General features: G+C 45.7%; 3 protein-coding genes and 1 long non-coding RNA gene across 4 annotated transcripts; 1 reads left to right on the top strand and 3 right to left on the bottom strand.

Moving 5' to 3' along the window:
* Positions 1–1,573: 1,573 nt before the first annotated feature.
* LOC123444140 (guanine nucleotide-binding protein subunit beta-like protein A) lies at positions 1,574–3,494 on the bottom strand. The gene is made up of 2 exons (XM_045120760.1): positions 2,530–3,494; positions 1,574–1,884 (listed from the first exon to the last, which is right to left on the bottom strand). Exons 1-2 carry the CDS (start codon positions 3,412–3,414, stop codon positions 1,771–1,773), a joined length of 999 nt encoding a protein of 332 aa, XP_044976695.1. The 5' UTR covers positions 3,415–3,494; the 3' UTR covers positions 1,574–1,770.
* Positions 3,495–4,204: 710 nt separating this feature from the next.
* LOC123444138 lies at positions 4,205–7,628 on the top strand. Its single transcript, XM_045120759.1, has 8 exons — positions 4,205–5,522; positions 5,800–6,061; positions 6,465–6,536; positions 6,675–6,742; positions 6,827–6,968; positions 7,054–7,134; positions 7,235–7,327; positions 7,405–7,628. The coding sequence occupies exons 2-8, from the start codon at positions 5,834–5,836 to the stop codon at positions 7,504–7,506; spliced, it is 786 nt and encodes a 261-aa protein (XP_044976694.1). The 5' UTR covers positions 4,205–5,522; positions 5,800–5,833; the 3' UTR covers positions 7,507–7,628.
* Positions 6,497–7,522, bottom strand: LOC123444139. Its single transcript, XR_006630949.1, has 2 exons — positions 7,436–7,522; positions 6,497–7,363 (listed from the first exon to the last, which is right to left on the bottom strand). It is a non-coding gene; the product is annotated as an uncharacterized LOC123444139 (long non-coding RNA).
* A 237-nt stretch (positions 7,629–7,865) lies between the features above and the next one.
* Positions 7,866–13,772, bottom strand: LOC123444137 (EEF1A lysine methyltransferase 2). Its single transcript, XM_045120758.1, has 7 exons — positions 13,360–13,772; positions 12,125–12,250; positions 11,386–11,577; positions 10,928–11,024; positions 9,002–9,105; positions 8,395–8,446; positions 7,866–8,311 (listed from the first exon to the last, which is right to left on the bottom strand). The coding sequence occupies exons 1-7, from the start codon at positions 13,653–13,655 to the stop codon at positions 8,099–8,101; spliced, it is 1,080 nt and encodes a 359-aa protein (XP_044976693.1). The 5' UTR covers positions 13,656–13,772; the 3' UTR covers positions 7,866–8,098.
* Between the last annotated feature and the right edge of the window lie 10,683 nt (positions 13,773–24,455).

Raw genomic sequence — 24,455 nt, 5'->3', positions numbered from 1 at the left:
GACCGTATCCGTTTGGATAGCCGCAGACATAAAACACAGCCCAACGCGTCCATCGAAATGGACGCACGTCCGCGACCCATTGCATGCTCAATTGGCCAAACTTGCGTCCGCGCAGACCCAGGACACACGCGCGCGACGCCCGCCCTTCTCCTCCCCTTGGCCCGCCCGTCGGTGGCACACAACCACCATTTCCACCAAAAAAATCCCGCCCACCTCACCACGCGCGCCTTGGACGACGACGCGCCGACCCTCGATGCCGTCGCCGGCCTTGCCTCCCTCGCGTCCGTCGAGAGCCGCGGCGGGCGAAAAGGGTCGGCGCCAGCCAAGAAGAAGAAGATCCTGACGCCCAAGGAGCGCGCCGAACAATCGTTGAGGAGGAAGAACCGCCGGCATCTGCAAGAAGCCACGAACGAGGCCTAGGTCGTGTCCTCCCTCGCCGCTGCCTTATAGAAAGAGGCCAACATCATGAAGAACAGTCAGCTCGTCCGCGAGGCACACCCTGCTGATGCTAGGGTTAAACCCTGGGCAACACATGCTCGTCGTTGTCGCTGCGGCCACAACCAACATCGTCTCATCGCCCTTTGTCACCAACTTCCGGACTCGTCGCGCATGTCCTCCACGCCGACAACACACAACTTTTAGCAAGCTCGTCCGCGAGGCACACCCTGCTGATGCTAGGGTTAAACCCTGGGCAACACATGCTCGTCGTTGTCGCTGCGGCCACAACCAACATCGTCTCATCGCCCTTTGTCACCAACTTCCGGACTCGTCGCGCATGTCCTCCACGCCGACAACACACAACTTTCAGCAGCACCACCCGCAGACCTCCCCTTTGTCCTACTTTACGGGCTCCAGTTCACCGGAGGTGAGCGTGGTCGCACCTCGCACTCCAACCCCCGCGGGCATCGACCTCAATGTTGTGTCTGTGGGTGGTAGATCGTCCGACGCCACCAAAAAATGAGAAGTTCAGCTAGCTTGCTTGAAGGGTCAAGATCATGAAGGTGAACTTAAGCACGGTATCTCTAAGGAAATGGTTTTGGTTAAAAAAGATACCGACATGTTCAGTCTCGAAGATGACCGATCCATGCCGTAGTGTGCAAGTGCGACCAACTAAAAAAACTGCGTATTCCTTTTGTAGGCTGACATATAGCCAGTGCGAACTCTCAAAATGCACACGGCCTACGGATAAAACACATGTCCTTTTGGGTCGCCCTGTTTGTGTTTCGACCTGCTGGCAAGTGCACCCAACTAAAAAAACTGTGTATTCCCTATAGGCTCCTTTTATAGGCTGACATATAGCCAGTGCGAACTCTCAAAATGCACACGGCCAACGGATAAAACACATGCTTGAGCCAGGCCGTCCTTTTGGGTCGCGCTGTTGGAGATGCCTTCACATTGAACTACGCGGTGTTCATGGAGTAAGAAGGACCGGGAAGCGGAAGTATAATAACGACCAGGCGGCAATTCCGAATTCATACAGCATCAGCGACTCTTGCTGATTAGATGAACTTTAAGCTATTCGACAGCATTCTTAGAAAATCCTTCAATATATCAAGCAGAAACACTGGTTCCATGATTCACGAGATAATATATTGAACAGCCAAAACCAACAAACGATGCATTATCCATGAGATCATGACTGCGGCTAAGACACAGATAGTAAATTAAGCATAAGTACCAAGGCAGATATTACGCCTCAAGACAGTCAAAAAAAAGAAGATACCACAGCCGTTTTACCGGAACAGAGGCCACTAAAACAAGATACATAATCTAGCTAGAGTAGCTGAACCCAGAGATCTTGTAGATGCGAATGGTTCCATCAGTGTAACCAGCATAGAGAGTGCTGCCATCCGCGCTCCAGCTCAAGCAAGTGCAGTAGAGCATCTGTGCAAACAATATGGACCATGGTAAGAAACCACTCAGCGCACAATAGATTTAGCTATGCATTAGAGCAACTGCACAGCAAATGCTGGTGCTTCCTATATATTCTCACTTGATACTAGGGCTAGGAGGCTCCATGGAAGATGAACAAAAATATATTTCATACAAAGATATAACAAATAATATACAGAACGAGTAGATCTCTACACATTCCATGAACAAGTACTGCAATATATGTTAATAGTACAATCTACTGAACACACAAAAATGGTACTGGTAAACATGTGCTGATAATATAACTGGATATAACAGATAGATTGCTATCTAATTACATGCTCGCAATAAGTCTTTATCATTGCCAACTTAAATCAACTAGTTCTAAATTACAGTGCACAATAGCACAACTTTGCAAGATTTCAGCTACATTACATAATGTGATGAACTAAAAACATCACTGGTAATGTTCAGAACCTATGCTAAAATATAATTCCAACATGAAGCTAGCACATTGTAAATCATCAATTTGATTACCACAATACATACAGAACACAAAATGCAACAGATCTACGTAGCCACAAGGAACTAAACAATAGTAAACAATCAGAGAAATATGAAACAACGGACTGGTAGTGGGAATTGGAAATAAACCTGTTTGCTGGAGACTGGGACCTCGGGCCTAAGGTCCTGCACGATGTGCTTTGACTCAAGATCCCAGATCTTGATGGAATCCTGTGTCGCCGCGCAGAGCCAGTAGCGGTTCGGCGAGAAACAAAGTGAGTTGATAATGGATCCCGCATCCAGCGAGTAGAGTCTCTTGCCCTCGGTCAAATCCCACAGCAAAGTGACGCCATCCTTGCCACCAGAGGCGCAGAGTGAACCGTCTGGGCTGACCGCAACGGCACTAACATACCCACCATGGCCATCAAGAGTGCAGCGGAGCTTGCAGTTGGTGAGGTTCCAGACCTTGACGGAGCGGTCCCATGAGCCCGAGACGATGGTCGGGGCGAAGTTGTTGGGGGAGAAACGGACGCAGGACACCCAGCCGGTGTGGCCCTCGCCGCCTCCAAGGTCACCGCCGATGGTGTACTTGCACTCACCGAGGGTGTTCCACAGCTTGATGGTGCGGTCGCGGGACGCGGAGACGATCTGTCGGTTGTCAATAGAGAAGGCGACGGAGAGGACGTCCTTCTCGTGGCCGACGAAGCGGCGGGTGGTGACCCCGGTGGAGAGGTCCCAGAGGCGGAGCTCGCCGTCCCAGGATCCGGAGAGCGCGAACTGGCCGTCGGAGCTGAGGACGACGTCCTGGACAAAGTGGCCGTGGCCTGTGAGGCGGCGGAAGGGGACGCCGTACTCGGAGCTGGTGTCCTGGGTGGCCTGGATGGGGTTGGTGAGGTCCCAGACGAGCAGCGACTTGTCGCGGGAAGAGGAGACGATGAAGGGCGAGTTGTCGATGGGTGTCGCGATGGCCGTGACCACGTCGTTGTGGCCACGCATCACACCGGCGTACACGAGGGACTCCTGCGCGCCGGCCATGGTGGTGTGGCGAAGCGAGCGCTAGGGTTTTCGGGGGGTGCGGTGGAGGCGGCGGCGCAGGCTAGAGATGAGAAGGAAAGCGGGCGGAGAGGGAGGAGGAAGACTTTATAGTGGGGGCGGGCGTGAGACGCTAGGGTTTTCGTGCATTGCTAGCACTCTCTGCTCAGTTCAGCAGAAATCGTGGCCGTCCGATGACGACGAAAGCGTCTATGGGCTGAAACACAACAGGCCCATTACAAATGCTGCTGCGGATCCACTTGCGCATGGGCCTATAGCTTACCATCCTCCTCTCTCTTTTCTGCCCCATGGGCCTAATCATCGCTGCTGAGGGAAAAATGCAAGAAATGCTTTGGTCCTCTGCCTAGGGCAGGAAAATGCTTTGCTTGTATACTTTTGCTTGTGTGAAACATTTAGGTGACCACCACAAGAAAATTCGAGCATAAGATGATTCAAGAAAAGGATCATGTCATGACGTATTTGTATTTGCAGCTACTCCTATCGACTAAGAGCATTTTTTATTAGAAGGATTTTCATATAAATTTTGAAGAATTAGAATCCTTAAGGAGTTTTACTATGTTTGTTATTTGATTCGTACAATTGAATAATAATATACCAAATTTTTTTAAGGGATTCATTGCACTACAATACATAGGTTAATTCACTTAAGCATCTTTAAAAAATCATTTGTTTTTTCTTAAATGACGTTGGATTCTCAGCGAACGCCTAGAATTGCCATGCAAAAACAGATAAAATTGGCATGCTGTTGTAAGGGATTTGTTAGGATCTGCAGCGAAAATTGCCATGTAATATAAAAATGGCACACAAAAAAAGCGGCCTCCTTGGTTTTCTATGGTGCAGAGAAAATCATGTCGAGTCCAATCGGACATCCCCCGTTGTTTTTGCAATCCTGCGACTCGGAAAAGGCAGCGTGGAAAAAGGATCCGTCTTTCCGAAGAAAGAGCCCCATGAATCGAATCGAAGTAACCGGCCTTGTGCTCTGCGCTGTCCACGTCGATGTGCCAAGACATTCGGAGACGGATCACGATTCAGGCAGGAACCAGATAGGCGTTTGATGAGCACAGAGACAGAAACGGGTCCAAATCAAGTAATCACTTCCAGTTGTCAGCTCTTCTCCGCTCTAATCAACCAAGTAATCACTCGTTGCCGTGGCGGGATGGCAGCGCAAGGGAGTAATCCTCAAAAAAAGGGGGAGGGGGGAACGTTTCACAGCGGCTCCCGGCCGTTGGTTCCCTGAATGATTGCACCGCAGCAGGGCGGGTAAGTGCACAGTTACCAGGGAGGGCCGTGAATCTTGCAAACATGCTCGCCAATGGATGAACCATGAACGGGATCGAGTTTGCACCCCCCATGAAATTTGGTGGCGTTGGCAGCAAAGGCAGGATCGGTTTCCCAACAATCATGCCAACTCCCAGGTACCTTTTCAGAGCATCTCTGGGTTGGGTCGGGTTAGCTACCTTCCTTCTCCATTTATGGAAACAAATTCGGTTCCAATCCGTTTATCCTATAGTACTATAATGAGGAAACTAATCAACAGGCCACCATATACACAGCGGCGGACAAGGTAAAAAGGAACCTTTCATTTCACAGATAAGGCATATCTATCCCGGACCCAAGGGAGCAGACAACCACCCCTGTCTTGTAGGACTGCCCAACAGTAGTCAGTTACCGGCGGCACGGGACGCCCTGTGAAGATCCGCGGCGCGAATCGCGAGGCGGCAACCAGGTGATCCCCACGGCCAGATAAACGCGACGGAGGCCAGTAGCAGCGGGCCACCTAACCCATCGATCTCTTGCTTCTCTACTGGATGTTTGGGATCTCCAAGTCCCGCCCTGCAAGCGTCCCAAGGCCTTCTTGCCGTTGTTGGCCTGCCTCTCCTACTCTCCTGGTGGCTTGCATATCATATCATCCCTTCCCTCCTTCCTTTCTTCATCCAAGCCGAGCTCTTTACTCTTTTCATTTAGGGCGACCAACGTGTGATGCGTTGCTATGTCTCATAATCTCATTCTCACGGCGTGAGAAAAGCCCCTCTGCCTTTTTCCAGCTCCACCGGCTTGCTTGGCGCGGGCTTCGTCCCATTTGCCCCCAGGTAACGTGCAGTTCATGGCCCTTTTCCGTATGCCTCCGTGCCTGCCTCCGTGCATGGGCGCATGGCTCTTCCATTAGCTCCCTTTCTGTAAGCAAAGGGGATGTTTGGTGGGAAGATGCTTGAAAAAGAGCCGCTTTCCTGCCGTCTCGTGTGATGTTCGTGGTCTGATTCTTGTCATGTGGTGCGGATTGGCATGGATTGCGTAGTCTTTGTTCCGGGCAACCTTTTTGATATAGTGTCCCTGAGAATCATGGGTGGATGCCTGTCTTGTCCGCAGCCGTGTTTCAATCTGCAAGGCCATCGGTTCGAGGATGGCGGACCACTTCACGCTCATGACGGGGCGGATGATCACCGAGGCGACGCTTCAGGGTGCCATCTTCGACGCCCCTTCCGCAAAGGATGTGTGTGATCATCATGATCCTTCTGTTTTTGAAGACGGGAGGACCAAGAGCGGAGTCGTGGTGGAATGCAGAATCTGCCAAGAAGAAGGTGATCAAGCCTACATGGAAACCCCTTGCTCCTGCAAGGGTAGCCTCAAGGCAAGGGTTTCTGCTCCTCTCCCAGCTTGATGATTCCATATGCTATGAAATTTTGCTTCATTGTTCAAAATCTGAACACCAGAAATAACCTCAAGTAGAGAACCCGCTTATTATTCATCACCGCATCTTCAATCAATGGTACAGAGCTTGCTTTCATATTAGATACTTCCATATTCAAATTCCACCGGGACAAACTTTCTATTTTCCATATCACTATCAGTGAATTCTTTCTTCTTTTTTTGTTATCGTAACCGAATTGGACTTTTTTGAGGTGTTATCCTTGTAACGGTAGAATCATGATTTTTTTCATGAAGATTCGATTACCCTTTTATTTTTCCGAGCTGATGCCCATTTAATCCTGCCAATGGAGGTTTTACTTGAACTAGTTTGTTGCTGCCTGCAGTACGCTCACCACATATGCATCCAGAAGTGGTGTAACGAGAAGGGAGACACCATATGCGAGATATGCTTACAAGTGAGTGATTCTCAACGGATACCAGAAAGAAGCAGCTGAATTCAGTTTGCCCTTTACTTCATGGTAAACCATCATCAGTCCTCAGTGACAAAAGATAGGTTGTTGACTAATTTGTTGTCTCTGCTACCTATGGCACAGCAATTTACACCAAACTACAGTGCCCCTTTGAAGTTGTTTCGGATCAGAAGAAACCAAATTATCTTCAGGTGTCACTTGGTGCTTAAGATCCTTGGTAATATTTTGGTCTGCGAAGGGGCTATGTAACATCCTGAGCCCTCTTCTCACTGCAGGAGAGTTGGAGAAACACCGGAGAATCTCAACGCTGGAGAAAACGTTTCCCAAACCGCTGATCATGGTGCTGGCACATCAAGCTTTGACTCTCAATTCTGCAATCCAAAAGGTGTCACCTACTGCCGTGTGATTGCCATCGCCGTAAGTGCTACAGATTGTAAACCTTCCATCTGGGCACGAGTACTCATGCTGCATCCAACTAATGCCATATGTATTGCACCTTCAGTTGATGGCTCTGCTAGTGCTCCGTGACACGATCTCGCTTGTCCTCGGCGGTCCCGAGGTGTACTCATTGGCACTGATCACTGTAAGAGGCTGAATCATATGACCTTATTAGATCTTTCTAATTTCTTGCCCTGAATGTGATTCATGGGCAATTCTGATACCAATTACGTTTGGTGGGACAGTTGCTGATGTTCAGAACAGCCGGGGTTGTCATACCCATCTACATAATCTTGTTATCAATTGTCACATTGCTCCATCGGCACAATCAACACCAGGTCTGTCTTACCCACGTACAGTCATGCATATAAAACCTAAGTTTCAATCAGAATGTAAGGTTTTTATGGTAATGCAGGATGTGCAGGGTGCGACGCCAGTTACAGAACCTGTAGGAACAGAAGACTCACAGAGCCTGCAGCCGGCACCACCTCAACAGCATGTCATCAGCATCCAGTAGCAAGCTGCACAAGGAGAATGGTGGTTAGGTTCTGTCAAATATTAGTCTCATTGGATGAAGTTAGCGAGGTCAATGCTGACTGTCATAGGATACAGAAGATGAAAAATCATTGCAAGTGTAAAGATGTTCCGTAGAAACTTTGTACACAAACATATACTAGGAACAACACACTTGACTTCACAAATTATGGAGATGAGAAGTGAAGTTGAAGTGGGCATGTGTATATAAAATTTAAGAAACCGTAGGCAAGTGTGAGTGAATGTACAGGCTTTCCAACATTCATGGCAGTGAAAATTTTGTGCCCAACTACAGAAGACACCAGCCACTAAAACGCCTGCATTCTCTTTGGAAATAGTAGGGAACTGAAACTGCAAACTCTGTATGAAAGTGGGCAAACGTTCACAGTTACATCAATAATACGGTACATCTGCGTCCCTCTTGTTCGTTTACACTACCCAAAAATTGCTTCATAAAGTTCTCTTACTCTCTGTCCTTGCAAACTGGAAAGGACTGCCAGTGTAGGCTACAACAACAACCTGAGGATAAAATTGAGCTACAACATAGGGATAAAAAACACTCTTAAGCTGGCCTTTCACGCCCGTTGGAAAGCCACAGTGCACACTTGAGACCCCTCAATTCCGCCAAACATGATGGTAGGATACGTTTGAACATGATCCAAGTATCGGAAGATCTGGTGCGAATCACTTGCACCTCTTTCCGCGTCCTCCTTACCAAATTTCTGCATACCAAACTCTTCTACTTCTTGCAGAAGTTCATCCTTTGTGTGATTACATGATGTTATGACCTGAAGACACAAGCATACGTTTCAATTCTACAGGACTGGTGTAAGATAAGAGTTTCATAGAGTTTGCATGAGAAGGTACTGACCACAAGGCCACCTGGTTCAACCAAGTTTGATACAGATTCCCAATACATCACTCTGAAGTAAAAAAAAAAAGAGAGAGAACAATGTTAACTCAACATGGTACTGATTATTGAATCGTACTTATGATATCTTTAATATAGACTTCTTGTGTACTGGAACCGTATACCACATTAGCCTATCATCTATGTGCATATACCACATTGCAATGAAATATAACTCATTGGTTGAGTTGTTAAGATCAACAGGGTGTGCTGGTAAGCATTGAAACTCAGCTATCTACTGCACTATGCAGATCTGAAAGTAAACCAAATTGAAAGTCAGGCTCATACAGCCTAAAGCCCTAAAGGTTAAAGCTATGCTATTCACTATTACACAATGCCAACAAATAAAACCTACCAAAGATAGGAAAACATAATGCTTCCAGATTTCTACCTATTCCAACTTTAGTATGCAAAATTTGAAGGTTCTCGTTAGATAATCAAATCTCACAGAACATATCAACAATATTTAATTCCACAGCTATGGATAATCATGGAAGTGGACAAAAGGTGAAAAGTAAATTTTAAAGGGGTGGCTAACCAAAGAACGACCTAGTCGTAGTTCTTGTACCTTTTTGCACGGCCATCTGGATGCAATCCAATGGCATCCAATGTCCCTTTATCTGTAATAATTTTGAATTTCCTGTCTAACTTTGTCTGAAGTACATCATCGACCTGGTAGAGACAGAAATATGAGTTACTACAGTCATCAAAACACCATAAATGTAAATACTTAATGACCATTTAATAGTGGCATCTCCTAGAAACCTCCCCAAACTTGCCCCATTCGTCCGCCCGGACAGTCAGAAAAAAAAGGCCTCCCCGGACCTCCCCATTTGTCTGGACTGTCCAGACCACCCCAAACCCAGCCCGCGTGTGGGGAGGATATTGGGCTGTTCGGACATGTCCGCCACGTCAGCCCAAACCCCGGGCCCATCCCAAAATAATAATAAAATGTCCGTCCCCCAATCTAGTTCGTTTTCCTCAGCTCTCCGACACGCCCCAAATCTCGGGCCCATCCCAAAAAAAATGTCCACCCCCAAATCTAGCTCACTTCCCTCAGCTCTCCGCTCCACCCCTAATCCACCATCGCCATGTCTCGAGCAGAGGACGATGGCGTCTTTTGGGAGCTCTTGGAGGCAGAGGATGACAAGGACTGCACCTTCCGCCAGTCAAGGGTGGAGATACGAGGCTCTCTGTCACCACCGCCACCCCAGCACAGTCAAGCGACAGCGGGCCATCATCACCACCCACCGTCCCCACCCCGGTACGGTTCGAGCTCCATCCCTGGCTGCCCGACACGGGTGGAGCAATGGTGGTCGAGCTTGCCCGAGGCAGCGGTGCGGGTAGCCCGAAGCGTCGTGGCCCTCCCGCTGGGCGGATCCAGCTCACGCGACGCGTCCTTCTCCTCCGCTCCAGCACCCATGCCATCCTCGTCCGAGGACGAGCAGGTGGTCCACGACATCCTTCGACGCTCCTTGACCATGAAGGAGTCCGCCGCCTGCCGCTGTCGGAAGAACGCAAAGGTGCTCCAGGAGGGGATCGAGGCTTCGCAACGCAAAGCTAAAAAGGCCGACCGAGACAATGACCAAGCCCGCGCCGCCAGAGCCCTCGCCAAATTGCAGGAGGAGGAAGACGAGGACTCCAGTAACCCCTACGACGCTTTCATTCACTTCACTTAAAAAAACGTCGGTGAAGTGTTGCTTGTCCTACTGTTATATCCTATGGCATCGGACTATGTGTTGTCTCACGGCTATGTTCTATGTCTTTGAACTATGTTGTATGAACTTGTTCTATGTCCTATGTCAATTGGCTGTGCAAGAACAAGCCCAGTTATGGAGGAATAGCAGCAAACAAAAGATTAACAAAGGTTTCACCAATTTCAGGAAAAAAGTTTGCATGCATGGCAAGTACAAAGTTGAATAAATTTACACTTTACAAAGTGAGGTTTTCAATATACATGCAAACTACCACTAGATATTTGATTTCTTCAGTATGTTTGCCGAATTCATGGCAATTGATTTTATTTTATGTGGGTGTACCTATGGGGCTGAATACATTTTCTTCCGAGGAAACTGCACTTTTTGTTGACATTATCTGCCACCAACTGGATATTGTATCTGCTACGACGGAAAAATAGTATACATTCCCCTCGTTTATGGTCTTTCATGCTTTTACTTTCAGGAATGTTAGAAACATAAGTAAAAAAGAGGCGACTTGGATAAACAAACTATGTAGGTTCATAGTAAGTGTCTGTGCTTTTCTACGAGATACAAAGATGCTCCTCGTTTAGCTAAGACTTGTCGAGGCTAGTGAAAGTAGCTATTGTTGTCATATGCTCTTTTTTTCGAGGTTACAGAATATGTAGAATATGTCAACTACAGTTAATAAATTTAGAATATAATAACAAAGTGTAGACTTCCTAGACAAATATAGTTCAACAATATTTGAACCATACAAATATCAGAGGACTTCCATTTGAGTACAGTATACTAACCAAGAAACTTATAGTAGTGAACCCATCACGAGCAGCAAGGTTTCTTGCAAGTTCAATGGCTCCTTCACTGTAATCAGTTCCTGTTAAGTCTGAAAACCTGAAAAAGGAACTATTCATTCTTCATATGATCTTCAAAATCATAATAAGGGCGAGTTTGGCATTAGTGGCTTTCAAAAACAGTGCCTCACTTTAATAAAGACGGAAATATTTAACTAGAACTGAGAACGGATATTTCAGAAGTAGTCTATTCAGTTCTTAGAAAGTCGGGAATACGTTAAAAAACATGCTATTGCTCTGCGCACATAATTGAAGCTAAAAAATTGTATTAACAAACTATGCAACATAATGACATTATTTCTTAAGTAACATACTGAATTAGCATAATTAATTCAATAAACCCTTATTATGTGTAATGGTATAAACATGAAAACATATTTAAGATTACTCATTATTTGTACCCCTGCTTGGCAAGTGCTTGCAGAAGGAGGCCGTTGCCAGTTCCAAGATCGAGCACAGGGTAGTCAATCAAGTGTTTATCATCAACTTCACATTTGATGTTGTCATTAGCCATTGAAATTCCACCTTGGATAAAGTTTACACACAATTTTTTTGTCCAAATGGCAACAGTATCCATTACATCTGCACCAAACCTACCAAAAGAGAAATGTTGTGCTCAGTAGCGACGAATAATGAATAAACACAAGCATTCAATATTCAATGCGAAATAGCATTGGGAACCTTAAAGTATCAATGAAGAGTTCAATATTTTCTAGAAAATCTTGAGTATTATGTCACTTACGTAAATGAGTACGGTTTTGGTGTGAGTGTGTGCTTGCACTCCAAATTCTAAGTTTGAGGAACCAGAAATGAAAAGGTGAGTATGCATGCTCAATGCCTCACTCACATTTTTTCTAATGCATGTACTATGTCTATAATATAAATGAACAAGGGCTTCACAAAAAATTAATTGACAATAAAAAATAATAAAGTTTGTATTTAATAAAAAAATAAAGCTAACTCTTTATAATTTGCACTATAAAATATTCTAAGGAATAAAAAACGGTTACATCGTAAGATCAATTATTATTAATGACAATACTTTTGGGTTTTAATGTAGTAACCTATATGACGTCATGTGATTTTCCATACAAGATTATAAACTTTCAATCAATATAAAGGAACCTAGAATTTAATTACCATATCTCTCCAGCATGCCCATGTTCCTGAAAATTTGTGAGATCTTCTGAATAAGAAGCATCCCAGTAACTTTGTAAACCCAACATTGAGCCTTCCTCATTAGGGTCTTGGTCATCTTTATCAGAACTGCCATGACACAAGGATATTTTAGAACATTTGTATGAATTATTGAGAAAATTATACAAATAATCAGCTAGCGAATAGAGTTTTTTTCTTCTTGTCAAATAAACTAATCTGAAGTTCTCACACAGTTCTACTATTTGGAAAATATGTTCATCCACCTTAATACAACGTGAGAACATCGTTATGTTTTATGTTTGAATACGCTTATGCTAATCTCGTGGTAGTGGTGGAGTGATAATGTGGCACACATTTTACGGCTTCCTCACCTCTGTTCATAGGTGAACTTAATTAGAAAGTGCACCAGAATAGTAAGCATGACAACCATAGGAGACTATAACTATGAGAAAATTTTGCGCGCAAATTCTACTTCCACATTATATGAGGATGTACACACTCACAAGAAAACCAAACCCTCACATAAGGTAATAGCTCTAATATTTATTGCTCATAGTAGAAACTTCAAAAAATATATAAACTTTTCTTGGTGGCTATCTATCTACTATGGCCTTATCATAACCATTGCAAACTCATGTTTAGTCGTGCTTCTATTTTGTTTATTGTACGTTTGTTACATAAAAGTAAGGACACCCTTATATTTATACTTAATACTCCCTCCGTTCACAAATATAAGATGTCCTAACTTTTTTCCTGAATCGGATGTATAGACGCGTTTTGGTGTGCTTGTTCACTCATTTCATCCCTTATGTAGTCCGTATTGAAATATCCAAAGCATCTTGTATTTGTAAACTGATGGAGTATATGATTGAGCCATGTGGCAAGCCCTGCACCAAAACTCTAAAAAAACTAGAAATATCTTTCATCTAGATTTTTCCACGATTTGCAAAGAATCACGGTAATGATTTATTCTAGACCATTCATGAAAAATATCTAAACCCCTTCAAATTTCTCTAGAGCTTTGATCTGATATCACATATGGAGGCATCTTGATCTTTTTTGAGGGCTTACAAATATTTCAGAATGTTAAGTATGCATCGCATACTCGTAACAGTCACCCTACACTGAAGCTAGTGGAACATTTTTATTTCCTGCACAAATCAGTAGATCTACGTTTCAAACTCAGCTAATTTGCATAGAGAAAGAGCGGGGAGTACCAGTAATCAGAGGCAGCGGAGGGGAAGTTCCCGGCGGCCGCAGCCGCGGCGAGCACATCAGCAGCGTCGGCGTAGCGCTGGTCGTCATCGAGCGTGCTCCCGTACTCGCTCCGCACGGACCACGAGTCCGCTGCCACTGACCGCTCGTCGTCCGAAGCCATCTCCAGGCCACCGCTGCCGCTGCCGCCGCCACCCGCTGTGACGCCGGAGCCAGCGACGGGGAACGGAAGCTGGGGGCGGGGCGGGGTGCCCTGCGGCAGCTCAGGCTCGTCGGGCGTCAGCTTGATTCCAGCCATGCGGATCGGGCGGGAGATCGCGGCGAGGGGCACGGTGGTACAGGGGTTAGAACTTGGACGGGGAGGCGTCTTAAATTTTAGCAATGCTTGGAGTGGCGATTTGTAACTCGGTCACATTTTGTAGACGGCGAAATGGAATGGTTGCTTGTAAACGAGTGCCTACAGTGACGCTAGGTAAAACTAGTACGAACTCTTGAAATATCTTTGCGACTTATACAATTACAATACATGTAAATTTATATATGTAGAAATGATATAACATAAGCATAATTGCTTAATAATTAAAGTCCATTTTCACTTCCAACACAACTGTTTTAATCTCTTTTTCTTTTTCTACCGAACTTTTTTTAGATAATTTCATCCAATATTATGCCTACAGCTTATTAAAAGAACACTACACAACCCCAACTTTGTTACTGCACACAGCTGCTCTCCCCCGCGGTCGCCTCATCCTCCTTCCCCCACCCGCATCGCCGCCGGCCGACGGCCTCCGCCATCACCCACGCAGCAATCGGCCTCCGCCATTACCTCCCATTGCCGCCCCTCTCATCCCCTCCGCATCTTCAGGCAGCGCTTGGTGCCCAGACCCCGTCCTCGGTGCCATCGCCGTCGTCTGTGGCTTCACTGACAAGTCCAACTGCGTGGCCGTCGTCGACCACCAGGGCCACACCTTCTCCAACAGCCTCCAGGCCCACATCCCGGACATCCGCCCCGTGCTCTACGACTGTGAGGCCGCCTTCATCCCCTTCCACGCCAACTACCCGTCGCCACTGCCATGCTTCCTCTACGGGAATCCCTCGGCGGCACCATCACGCTGATGTTGCACCTCAGGGACAAGGACCGGTGGCCCGACGGGGGCGTCCAGACCATTCCTCTCCCTCGTTGGCGGAAGAGTTGATCCCCATCGTGTCGCCCACCTCCTCTTCTCCTCCTAAACTTGTAGCACCACCAGATCTACGTCTCACACCGTCGACCCTGTCCCATCCCACTCTCCACCACCACCATCTTCAAGGGAATCAAATTCGACATGCCGGACGTCGTTGCGGCCGAGCCTCCCATCGTTGGTGAGAACATCGATCCCCCAATCCCCTAGCCTACCTATCTCAGAGCGATGTGCCATCCATGTCCCTTTTAACATGCTAAAAATTAAATGATAGGCACAGCAAATTTTTTGTTAGCTGGATTTGTAGCACACTCTTGTCGATATTGGCTTCAGAAAAATCAAACATTCAGAGTTCATAGCGATGTGCCATCCCTGTCACTATAACATGCTAGTTGGTTTTTGCTATAGTTTTTGTTAGTTGGTTTTGTAGCACACATTATACAAACTATGCATTCCTTACCATCTTGGCTTCAGAATGTTTAACACGTTCAGAGTTCATGGTGTCAATATCCTAAGTAAATGAAATACGACAAAAAAAAGATGAGTTTGGTAATGAGCTTCTTTGTTAGAACTGGCAATACGGTTCACATGCTTATACTGAATATATTAGGTATAATGAAGTTTTACCATAGCTCATTCCAATTCTACAATATTTTGTTATACGGTTCACATGCTTATACTGAATATATTAGGACAAATGGATAGCAGATCCTCGCTTATTCCAATTCTACAATATTTTGTTGTATGGTGCGGATCTCTTTCCTTTTTCCATCAATTGCACACTTGTTAATAAATTAGAAAAGTTTTCACAAATCAGAACTTTCTAAAGAATTAAATCAAAAATTATTATTGATTCCATACAAACTAACATATTTATACTATTAAAGTGGTAACGGTAAAATAATAATGAAATCTTTTGTCCACTTCTTTCTCACTAAAAATAATACCTTGGTTAACATATCTATTATTTAATGTCCTTATTTGGTTGGCATGCATTTGTTTTCTTGCTCAGCTCTTCTTGTATGCTTTAATAGTTTGTACAAATTCTAAAATCCATATATTGCAATGCAAATTTAATTCAATTATGTCCAACATATTGTAGCCTTTTCTACCCATTTTGTGTTTATTCTAGACAAAAAATATTGATATATGTGCATTATGGAGCCAGGCTCAACAGATGAATATCACTATAGTCTAAGGAATTAGTCTCTATGCACACATCTTCAATTATGACATTGTCCCATATATTGGAACCGTGAATGAGAATGTTTTTACCAATACTGCAAGCTTCCTCGATTACAATTGTAGCCTGACTATGTCCTATTATCATTGTGTAGGATGTTGCAACCACGATAATGTTGTTCTCACAACAGGGCCCAAGGGATGTGTGCATCATGTCAGCATTAGGGGCTGTCTCCACACCAACCCTTCATCAGTATGCTAGCTCCAGCAATGTAGTTACATATGAGGTATGTTCTCATGGTCGTTAGTACCGTTGGTTCAGTATCTATGGGTCATATGTTATTTTTCTGCTATGCATTGTAACACAAAGTGCGCTTTGAATGATTAGAGTTATCTTTCCCTGCTAAGTCTAGGGTATACAATCAACAATTACACGACAGAAGAATATTTCAAAAAGGTTAGATATTATGACATCCAAAGTAAATAAAAGTTGGAGACAAACTTGGGCAGCCCAGCTCCGCATGAAAGTTCAAACTCGTGTTACTGTATTTTGCTGCTATTTGAACTATTGTTAACTCATGATCTGGATATCTTACTCACAAACATGTGATAAGACAAATTACACATATTTCATTGCATTTAGTCAAAGCCCAGACCCTGGTTGTTGCTAGGTATGTATGACCTGCAGTAGTCACACTCATAAAGTATAGATGAGATGTGAGGAGGATGTTCCCTTGCAAATGTTAAAAAGAGCATGGCCACACTTCAATAATTCTCCTTTCGAGCATACTGCACTTGCTTCAGACACATCTGAAGTTGATAATCTCTTTTGTTAGTGGAAATGATTAATTGCTGCCAAGTTGCGAAGAGGTTGAAAGGCTACATGGCACACTAAAGAAAGATAGAATCCGTCACTTCTTGGATACAATAAGCATTTGTGTTATATATAAGTTTTAAAATCCTTAGCGAGTAGCTTAATAAGAAATTATTTGTCCATGATGACAGAATCTTCGAGCAGCAGTCCACATTACTCGTCAATGAACCTCAATGCTGCTCTAACTTCCCGTGAAATGTTATCAAGTGTTTGATTGCCCCTGACATTCAGCATCTGGATCATGAGTCGCATCGTGAGTTATACTGGATCCTTTAAAACATCTAAACCAAAGTCAGAACATACATTTAGCAAATATATGGAAGAGGGAAACTCGTTATATATGCACCCACCTCAGTCCTTGACATGTTATGCCTGAGAGTCTCATCTTGATGGGCCATATCCTTTAGGACCTTTAATCTAGAGTCCGGGTCGTGACAAAAACTCAATATGTTATAAGCTATATTGATGTGGTTGTAATGTGCATGACCAATTTAAACCATTACTGTGGGGCTGTAATATAGGTTTCATCTTGTGGCCAATCCACGACTTGGGCATTCAAACCAGATCACTCTGGGCGTTCGGGTATTTTGGTTATTTAAGTTCGAGTAGTTTGGTTTATGGGTAATTCAGGTATTCAAAACGGGAACTAAAATTGTTTCTGTCAAAAAAAATACCCAAACCCAAATTACCCAAAATTTCGGTTAGGGTAATTCGGGTACCCAAAATTCAGAGCATACATCAACTTTTGATATGAATAACTCGGATAGTATGGATATTTTTGGTAATATGGGTATTTTAGTTAGTATGGGTAACAAGTTAGTGTAATAATATCATGCAAATTTTGGATAATATGAATAATTTGGGTAGTATGGGTATTTCGGATTTTCTAGACTGGAACCCAAACCTAACCCGAAAACCGAATAGTCAGGAAATGAGAACCGAACCCTTACTTGATACCCGAATTACCCGACAATTCGGGTAATTCGGTTCAGTTCTGGTTCGGGTAGCGGGTTCGGGTACCCAAACGCCCAGGGTGAAAACCAGACCTCTCCTGTTGCATCACACTGCCAAATTCTTGCTTCACTAATAGGGCTTCCTTTTTCAATTCTTTGTCATGGAAGTCCTCTGAGCCTAGGAATGACTCGTTGAACTGATCAATCAGGAGACACCTCCTCTTTGTAATATTCACTGCAAGTAGCCTGTAGGAGGTATCCATGAGATCCAACGACAATGGGTACTGCAATGTGTAGGCACGGGTTAACGACAAACATACAATGTACTAAAACATTATTAAGAATGAGAATCCTTACAATGGAGGGGAACATCGATTTGATCTAATGATGCATGTCTTGGATCAGTATCCTGTGCCATGTAAACACGAAGCAGCCTCATGACAAGAGTCCACGATGCAAATAGCATGTGATGAGAAATTTCTTGTTGGATGATTATGACCAAATGAATCCAGCATATACAACAATCACCGAGTCAACAAACATAAATAGGATGCAAGCTTCACCTGCGTAATTTTGATCCCACGAAGGAATAAAAACAAGAACTCTAATCGTGATTCCCTACTTCCAGATCGAGGATCCTCCCACCATCCATGCGAGAGATGGCGAGTTCTTCGGGCAGAGTTACAACCGTGAATCCACAGTCCACACGGCGACACGATCAGGATCCATAGTCCGCACGGCAGCCGGCCACACGGTAATTCCGCTGCATCGGTAGACGCCTGTTGTCTACAAAGGTAGCGCAGACGTAGTTGTGACATCCTCAGCTTTTGCTACAGTGTTGGATGTAATTAAGCTACAATAAATATATGCAATGAATGCCACGTCATCATAAATTATATCGTTGATCTCGTGTTAATTGAAACCAAGTCAAAGTTCGAAGTTTAAGAATAAATCAAACGGGAAAAGTTTTATAATGTTTAAAATAAAAAAAATCGGGAAATTTATAGAAATTCCCTAATAATTTATAAAAGTGAATTGGGGCATTTTAAAATTATTACAAACCATATGTAACTAAAACAGGAGGCTATTTAGAAAAATAAAAAAAGTAAATAAAAAAAAGAGAAAACACCCCTGGCCGAACTGGGCCAAGTGGCCGAGCCGGCCACCTACCGGCCCAACCGCGCCCACGGCCAAACCCTAGCGGCGCCCCTGCCTCCTCTCGTTTCCCTGTCCGCCGCCAGGGACGAGGGCAACTCCCTCGTCCCACCTACCGCACCGACACCCCAGACCCCACCAACCCCCCTCACCTACCACACTCCCCACGCGCTCCCACCTCTTTGTGCCTCGCTCCATCTCCCTCACGCCCGAGACCAACTCCCCTGGTCTCAATCCCCACCTCCCTCTCGCACTCCTCCCTGGCCAGATCCAGCGCCAGGAACCACCCCCCCCCCCCCCCCGTCGCCCTGCCTCTACTCCCGTCGCCCTCCCCACCATCCCAGATCCCAGCTCCCCTCGGCGCCCCACCGGCCTCCTACATCGTCGGTCGGCCCGGCCCCTTCATCGGCGCCCTCGGCCGGGGCCCCTCCGGCCACGGCGGCCCTCCGTCGGCCACCACCACCACCGGGAGCTCCCCCTCGCCAGAACTGCGCCGAATCCCCGTGCACTCCGGCTACTCCGGACCTTCCCGTCAACGCTGGTGAGCTCCGGGCCCCGGCCATCCTCTCCTCCTCCCTCTCCCGGTTCCATTCCGGCGATCGCCGCCGCATTCCGGCGCCGTTGGGCCCCTATTGGTGGAGGTGTAGTTTTCCTCCTCTCTCTATTGTGAGGGTTCGTGTGAGTTGAGACATGTCTAGGAGGTTAGAGAAAGAGATGAAAGAAAAGAAAAAAAAATGAATTATGTATAATGCATGTATGTATTGCGTATGTAGGTATCTGTATGTAAAAAAGAATACGTTATGTTTAATGTATGTATGTAGATATGAATATGTGTGTGTATTAGACCGTTGTCACCTACCGATGGGGCCAACCCCCCCCCCCCCCAACTCCCACTCACAAGGAGGCCCCACACGCTCTTAAATAAAAATGATAATAAAAATAAAATATAAATATAAAAATATGTTTTTATTAAATAAATAGATAGATATATTATTTAATTAATTAGTTAATTAATTAAATGGATAATTAAGTAATTAGGATAATTAGAGTATGACACGTGGGTCCCCCACTAAATTAATCTGATTAATTAATATTTAACCTTAATTAATAAACTAAGTCTATGACGCGTGGGACCCACTGGTTAGTTGAGCAGTCAACTGCTGACATCATGTTGATGTCATAATTGCATTTAATCAAATTAATAAAATCTGTTTTTAATTCCTAAATATTGAATAAAACTTTAAAAATTAATATAAAATAATCCGTAAGTCAGATCAAAATATTTTCAACATGAAAGTTGATCAGCAGAACGAGACGAACCCGGATACGCGGTCCATTCGTGTGTCACGCGTCCCTAGCATAGCAAACGTGGAACTTTTCCATCGTTTTCCGTCCGATCGGTAGTAGCCAGAGACCCAGAAAATATCGTCACATATTCTTCCGACCCGTCTATGACAGATGTTGCTGCGTTAGCTCATGTCTAGACTGCATCTTGCCATGTCATGCTTAGTGTTGCACCTATTGCTATTATTTATTGTTTCTCCCCCCTTTTTTTACCGGTAGACCCCGAGACTGACGCTGCTGCCAGGTACATCTACGACCCTGTCGACCAGCCCTTTGCCGCAGAGCAGCAAGGCAAGCAAACCCCCCTTGATCATCCCTATATCGCCTATGTCTTTCTTCCTCCTGCTTGCATTAGTATTTTGCTATTGTTGTAGTTAGCTCCTATACCTGATGCATAGCCTATTTTTGATGAACTGCTACTTTCAGTACTATACTTTAAATCTGCTTAGTATAGGTGGAGCAGTCATCCCTTCTGACCCCGTAGTCCAGTTGCCCCGCTTTGTTTTCAAATCTCGATCCCTGATCGACGAGCCAGACCCGACACAGCACATACACCCCCCTTAGTTGTACGTCGCTACAGAAATACTATCGGGTACCGAGTGTGACACCTCGCTAAGTACTCCTGATGATATCTCTGTAGTATAGCTAGTCGGTCATGGTTATCGAGGGTGATTCATCTTTCACCATTCCCGACGATGCCTCTGCCGTGCAACCCCTCAAGTGTGGGACCCCCGAGGGTGATTCCTCTAAGCCCACCTTGACAGATACATCGTTCGGAATCCAACGAGGGTGATACCTCGGATTCCCCCGATGTTACAACCACACAGTTACTCGACCATGTTACTAGGATCATTTGTGTTTAGATGTTAGGCGGGTAGATTCTCGCGTGTTTGTGTCGATGGCCTAATTAAAATGATAATGGATTTGGGTATTTGATCTCGGTTGGTCGGAAGGCCTTATTACGCACTAACCGTCTGCATGGGAAGAATTATGGGTACTCGACGTCGCGGTACGATACGTCTACAACGTATCTGTAATTTTTGATTGTTTCATGCTATTATCTTGTCAAACTTTGGATGTTTTGTATGCCTTTTATATCTTTTTGGGGACTAACTTATTAACTCAGTGCCGAGTGCGAGTTCGTGTTTTTTCCGTGTTTTTGACCCTTTTCAGAGGAGGATTTTAAACGGAGTCCAAACGGAACGAAACTTCCAAAAAGATTTTTTCCGAAACAGAAGAAGATCGGGGAGCTTGAGAACCAGGGCAGGGGGCCACCAGGGACCCCACAATCCCCCTAGCCGCGGCCAGGGGGGCCGCGCCTCCCAGGCTTGTGGGCTCCCTGGGCCTCCTCTGCCCTAGGTTTTCCGCCTATATATTCCCATAAATTCCAGAAAAAATCAGGAGATCATCGAAAGTACTTTTCCGGCGCCGCAAGCTTCTGTCTCCGCAAGATCCCATCTGGGGCACGTTCTGGTGTCCTGTCGGAGGGGGATTCGGATACGGAGGGCTTCTTCATCAACACCATGACCTCTCCGATGATGCGTGAGTAGTTCACCATAGACCTACGGGTCCATAGCTAGTAGCTAGATGGCTTCTTCTCTCTCTTGGATCTTCAATACAAAGTTCTCCATGATCTTCATGGAGATCTATCCGATGTAATCTTCTTTTGCGGTGTGTTTGTCGAGATCCGATGAATTGTGGATTTATGATCAGATTATATATGAATCTTATTTGAGTTTCTTCTGATCTCTTATATGCATGATTTCATATCCTTGTAATTCTCTTCGAGTTGTGGGTTTTGTTTGGCCAGCTTGATCTATGATTCTTGCAATGGGAGAAGTGCTTGGTTTTGGGTTCATACCGTGCGGTGACCTCACCCAGTGAAAAAAGGGGTAGCGAGGCATGCATCGTGTTGTTGCCATCAAGGGTAGAAAGATGGGGTTTTCATCATTTGAAAGGATCGATATGGTTGGCTAGAGGGGGGGGTGAATAGACAACGACCACTTTTTAATTAATCTTAACAAGTTAAGGTAAACATTATACGGGTTCACAAATAATATGACAAAGAGGTGACCCCTATAGAAGCTATCAACAAGACCTATTAAGACAAGTAAGATATTGTCACAAGGAAAAGCAAATACAAAGTAAAGGTTAGAGATAACCACAAGTGGAACCGATGGAGACGAGGATGTGTTACCGAAGTTCCTTCCCTTTGACAGGAAGTACGTCTCCGTTGGAGCGGTGTGGAGGCACAATGCTCCCCAAAAAGCCACTAAGGCCACCGTATTCTCCTCACGCCCTCGCACGATGCAAGGTACCGTGATTCCACTATAGGTGCCCTTGAAGGCGGCGACCGAACCTTTACAAACAAGGTTGGGGCAACTCCACACAAAGCTTGGAGGCTCCCAACAAGACCACGAAGCTTCACCACAATGGAATATGGCTTCGAGGTGACCTCAACCGTCTAGGATGCTCAAACACCCAAGAGTAACAAGATCCGCAAGGGATAGGTGGGGGAATCAACTTTTCTCTTGGTGGAAGTGTGGATCTAGGCCTTCTCAACCAATCCCTAAAGAATCAACAAGTTTGATTGGCTAGGGAGAGAGATCGGGCACTTTTAAGCTTGTGGAGCAACAATGGAGCTTAGAGAGGTAAGAGATAGGGTTCCTCAGCTAGAAGAACCCTTTATATAGTGGGGGGAAAATTCAGACCGTTTTCCCACTCCCTGCCCGAGATCCAGCGGTACTACCGCTGGGAAGGAGCGGTACTACCGCTGCCTGGCGGTACTACCGCTGGATGCAGCGGTACTACCGCTGGCACCAGCGGTACTACCGCTGGCCCTTCCAGCGGTACTACCGCTGGAACCAGCGGTACTACCGCTGGCCCTTGGTAGTGCATAAGCACTACTACCGCCGAGAAAGTCTTTGCAAAAGGGTCCGTCCACGAACTACCGCTAGGTAGGTGGAACAGGGCACCTGGAGCGGTACTACCGCCAGCCAGGGCGGTACTACCGTCAGCCTAGCGGTACTACCGCTGACCAGGGGCGGTACTACCGCCAGCCAGCGGTACTACCGCTGGCAGTCCAGCGGTACTACCGCTGGGGACCATTTTGCCGAGACGCAAAGAACAAAACGGCGAGGGCCGCTCCAAGGATAAAGGAAAGGGAGAAAATAGAGGTGTGCGTGTGCAAAGATAGATTCCACCCAAACCTTTCCACTACGGATCCCCTCTTAATAGTACGGCTTTCCTATGACTCAAATGAAGAGAATCTAGGATAGCGCCATGCTTCCGTTCCCGAAGAGAGGAGTCGTGTCGTCTTGTGCCGTTGACGAATGTTGCCTGAAACCTTGACACACACGATTAGTCCTGTACGGTACTGTCATCAATCACCAAAATTACTTAGGCATAAATTATGCCTCAACAATCTCCCCCTTTTTGGTGGATTGATGACAATACCGGATTTGCATGGATAATAATATGAGAGTAAAAAGATAGAGATATATGACATATGACTCACAGCATATGATGGAAATAAATCTAATCTCACATAGGAAGTATCATGTCTCACACAAGATAGCAAACGAAGCAAACCAAGTTCAAAGCAAATAAGGCAAAGCAATGCAAGATCGAATGAAATCAAATTCCTAGACTCTCTCCCCCTTTGGCACAAGACACCAAAAAGGGGGCACACCTAATGTCACAGGTAGCTACTCCTCGTCCTCAGGATCACCAGACTCGTCGGTCCCCTCCTGGTCAGTCTCCTCCTCATCTTGCGCCTCATCACCCGACCACTGGTACCCCTGAGCCTGCATCCACGTGGCCTCAGGCGTGATGTCGTCCTCTGAGCCACTGGAGATGTCCACATCCAAGGTCCTGAGAACACGCTTATGTCTCTGGCGGCTCTGCTTCTGAGCCACGTGTGTCTGATACTGACCCTTGGCCTGCATACAGAAGAGAGTCTTCATCTTGTCCTGCAACTTGATAGCCCAAGATGGCATGGCAGACGAGCGGGACTGAGAGGCAGGTCCTCTACCAGCAGCTGTCTCTGTATCAGTGTCCATGTGCTGAGAAGATGAAGATGGGTTGGCCCACTTGTCCTTGACGCGCAGCTTGATTGGGTCATGCACAATGTAGTCAGACTGTGCGTAGAGCACCTCATCCGGAAACGCCTGTTGCCACTTATGGCAGATGTATGCAAACAGGTAAGGCCCGTAGATAGGGACCTTACGATTGATGATGCAGTTCCATAGTTCTGTGAACATCACATCTGCAATATCCAGTTGAGCAGACTCCATAGACATAGCCTCCTCACACAGTAACAACATCTCAGCCAAGGAGCCATGGACCTCATCGAAGTTACCACTCCGAGGGAAGAGGGTGTTCCGAAAGATGCGGTGCATGATGTCCAG

The sequence above is a fragment of the Hordeum vulgare genome, chromosome 3H, assembly GCF_904849725.1.
Source record: "Hordeum vulgare subsp. vulgare chromosome 3H, MorexV3_pseudomolecules_assembly, whole genome shotgun sequence".
Lineage (NCBI taxonomy): Eukaryota > Viridiplantae > Streptophyta > Magnoliopsida > Poales > Poaceae > Hordeum > Hordeum vulgare.
The sequence above is the reverse complement of the archived record's forward strand: the minus strand, read 5'-3'. Positions and strand labels throughout refer to the sequence as shown.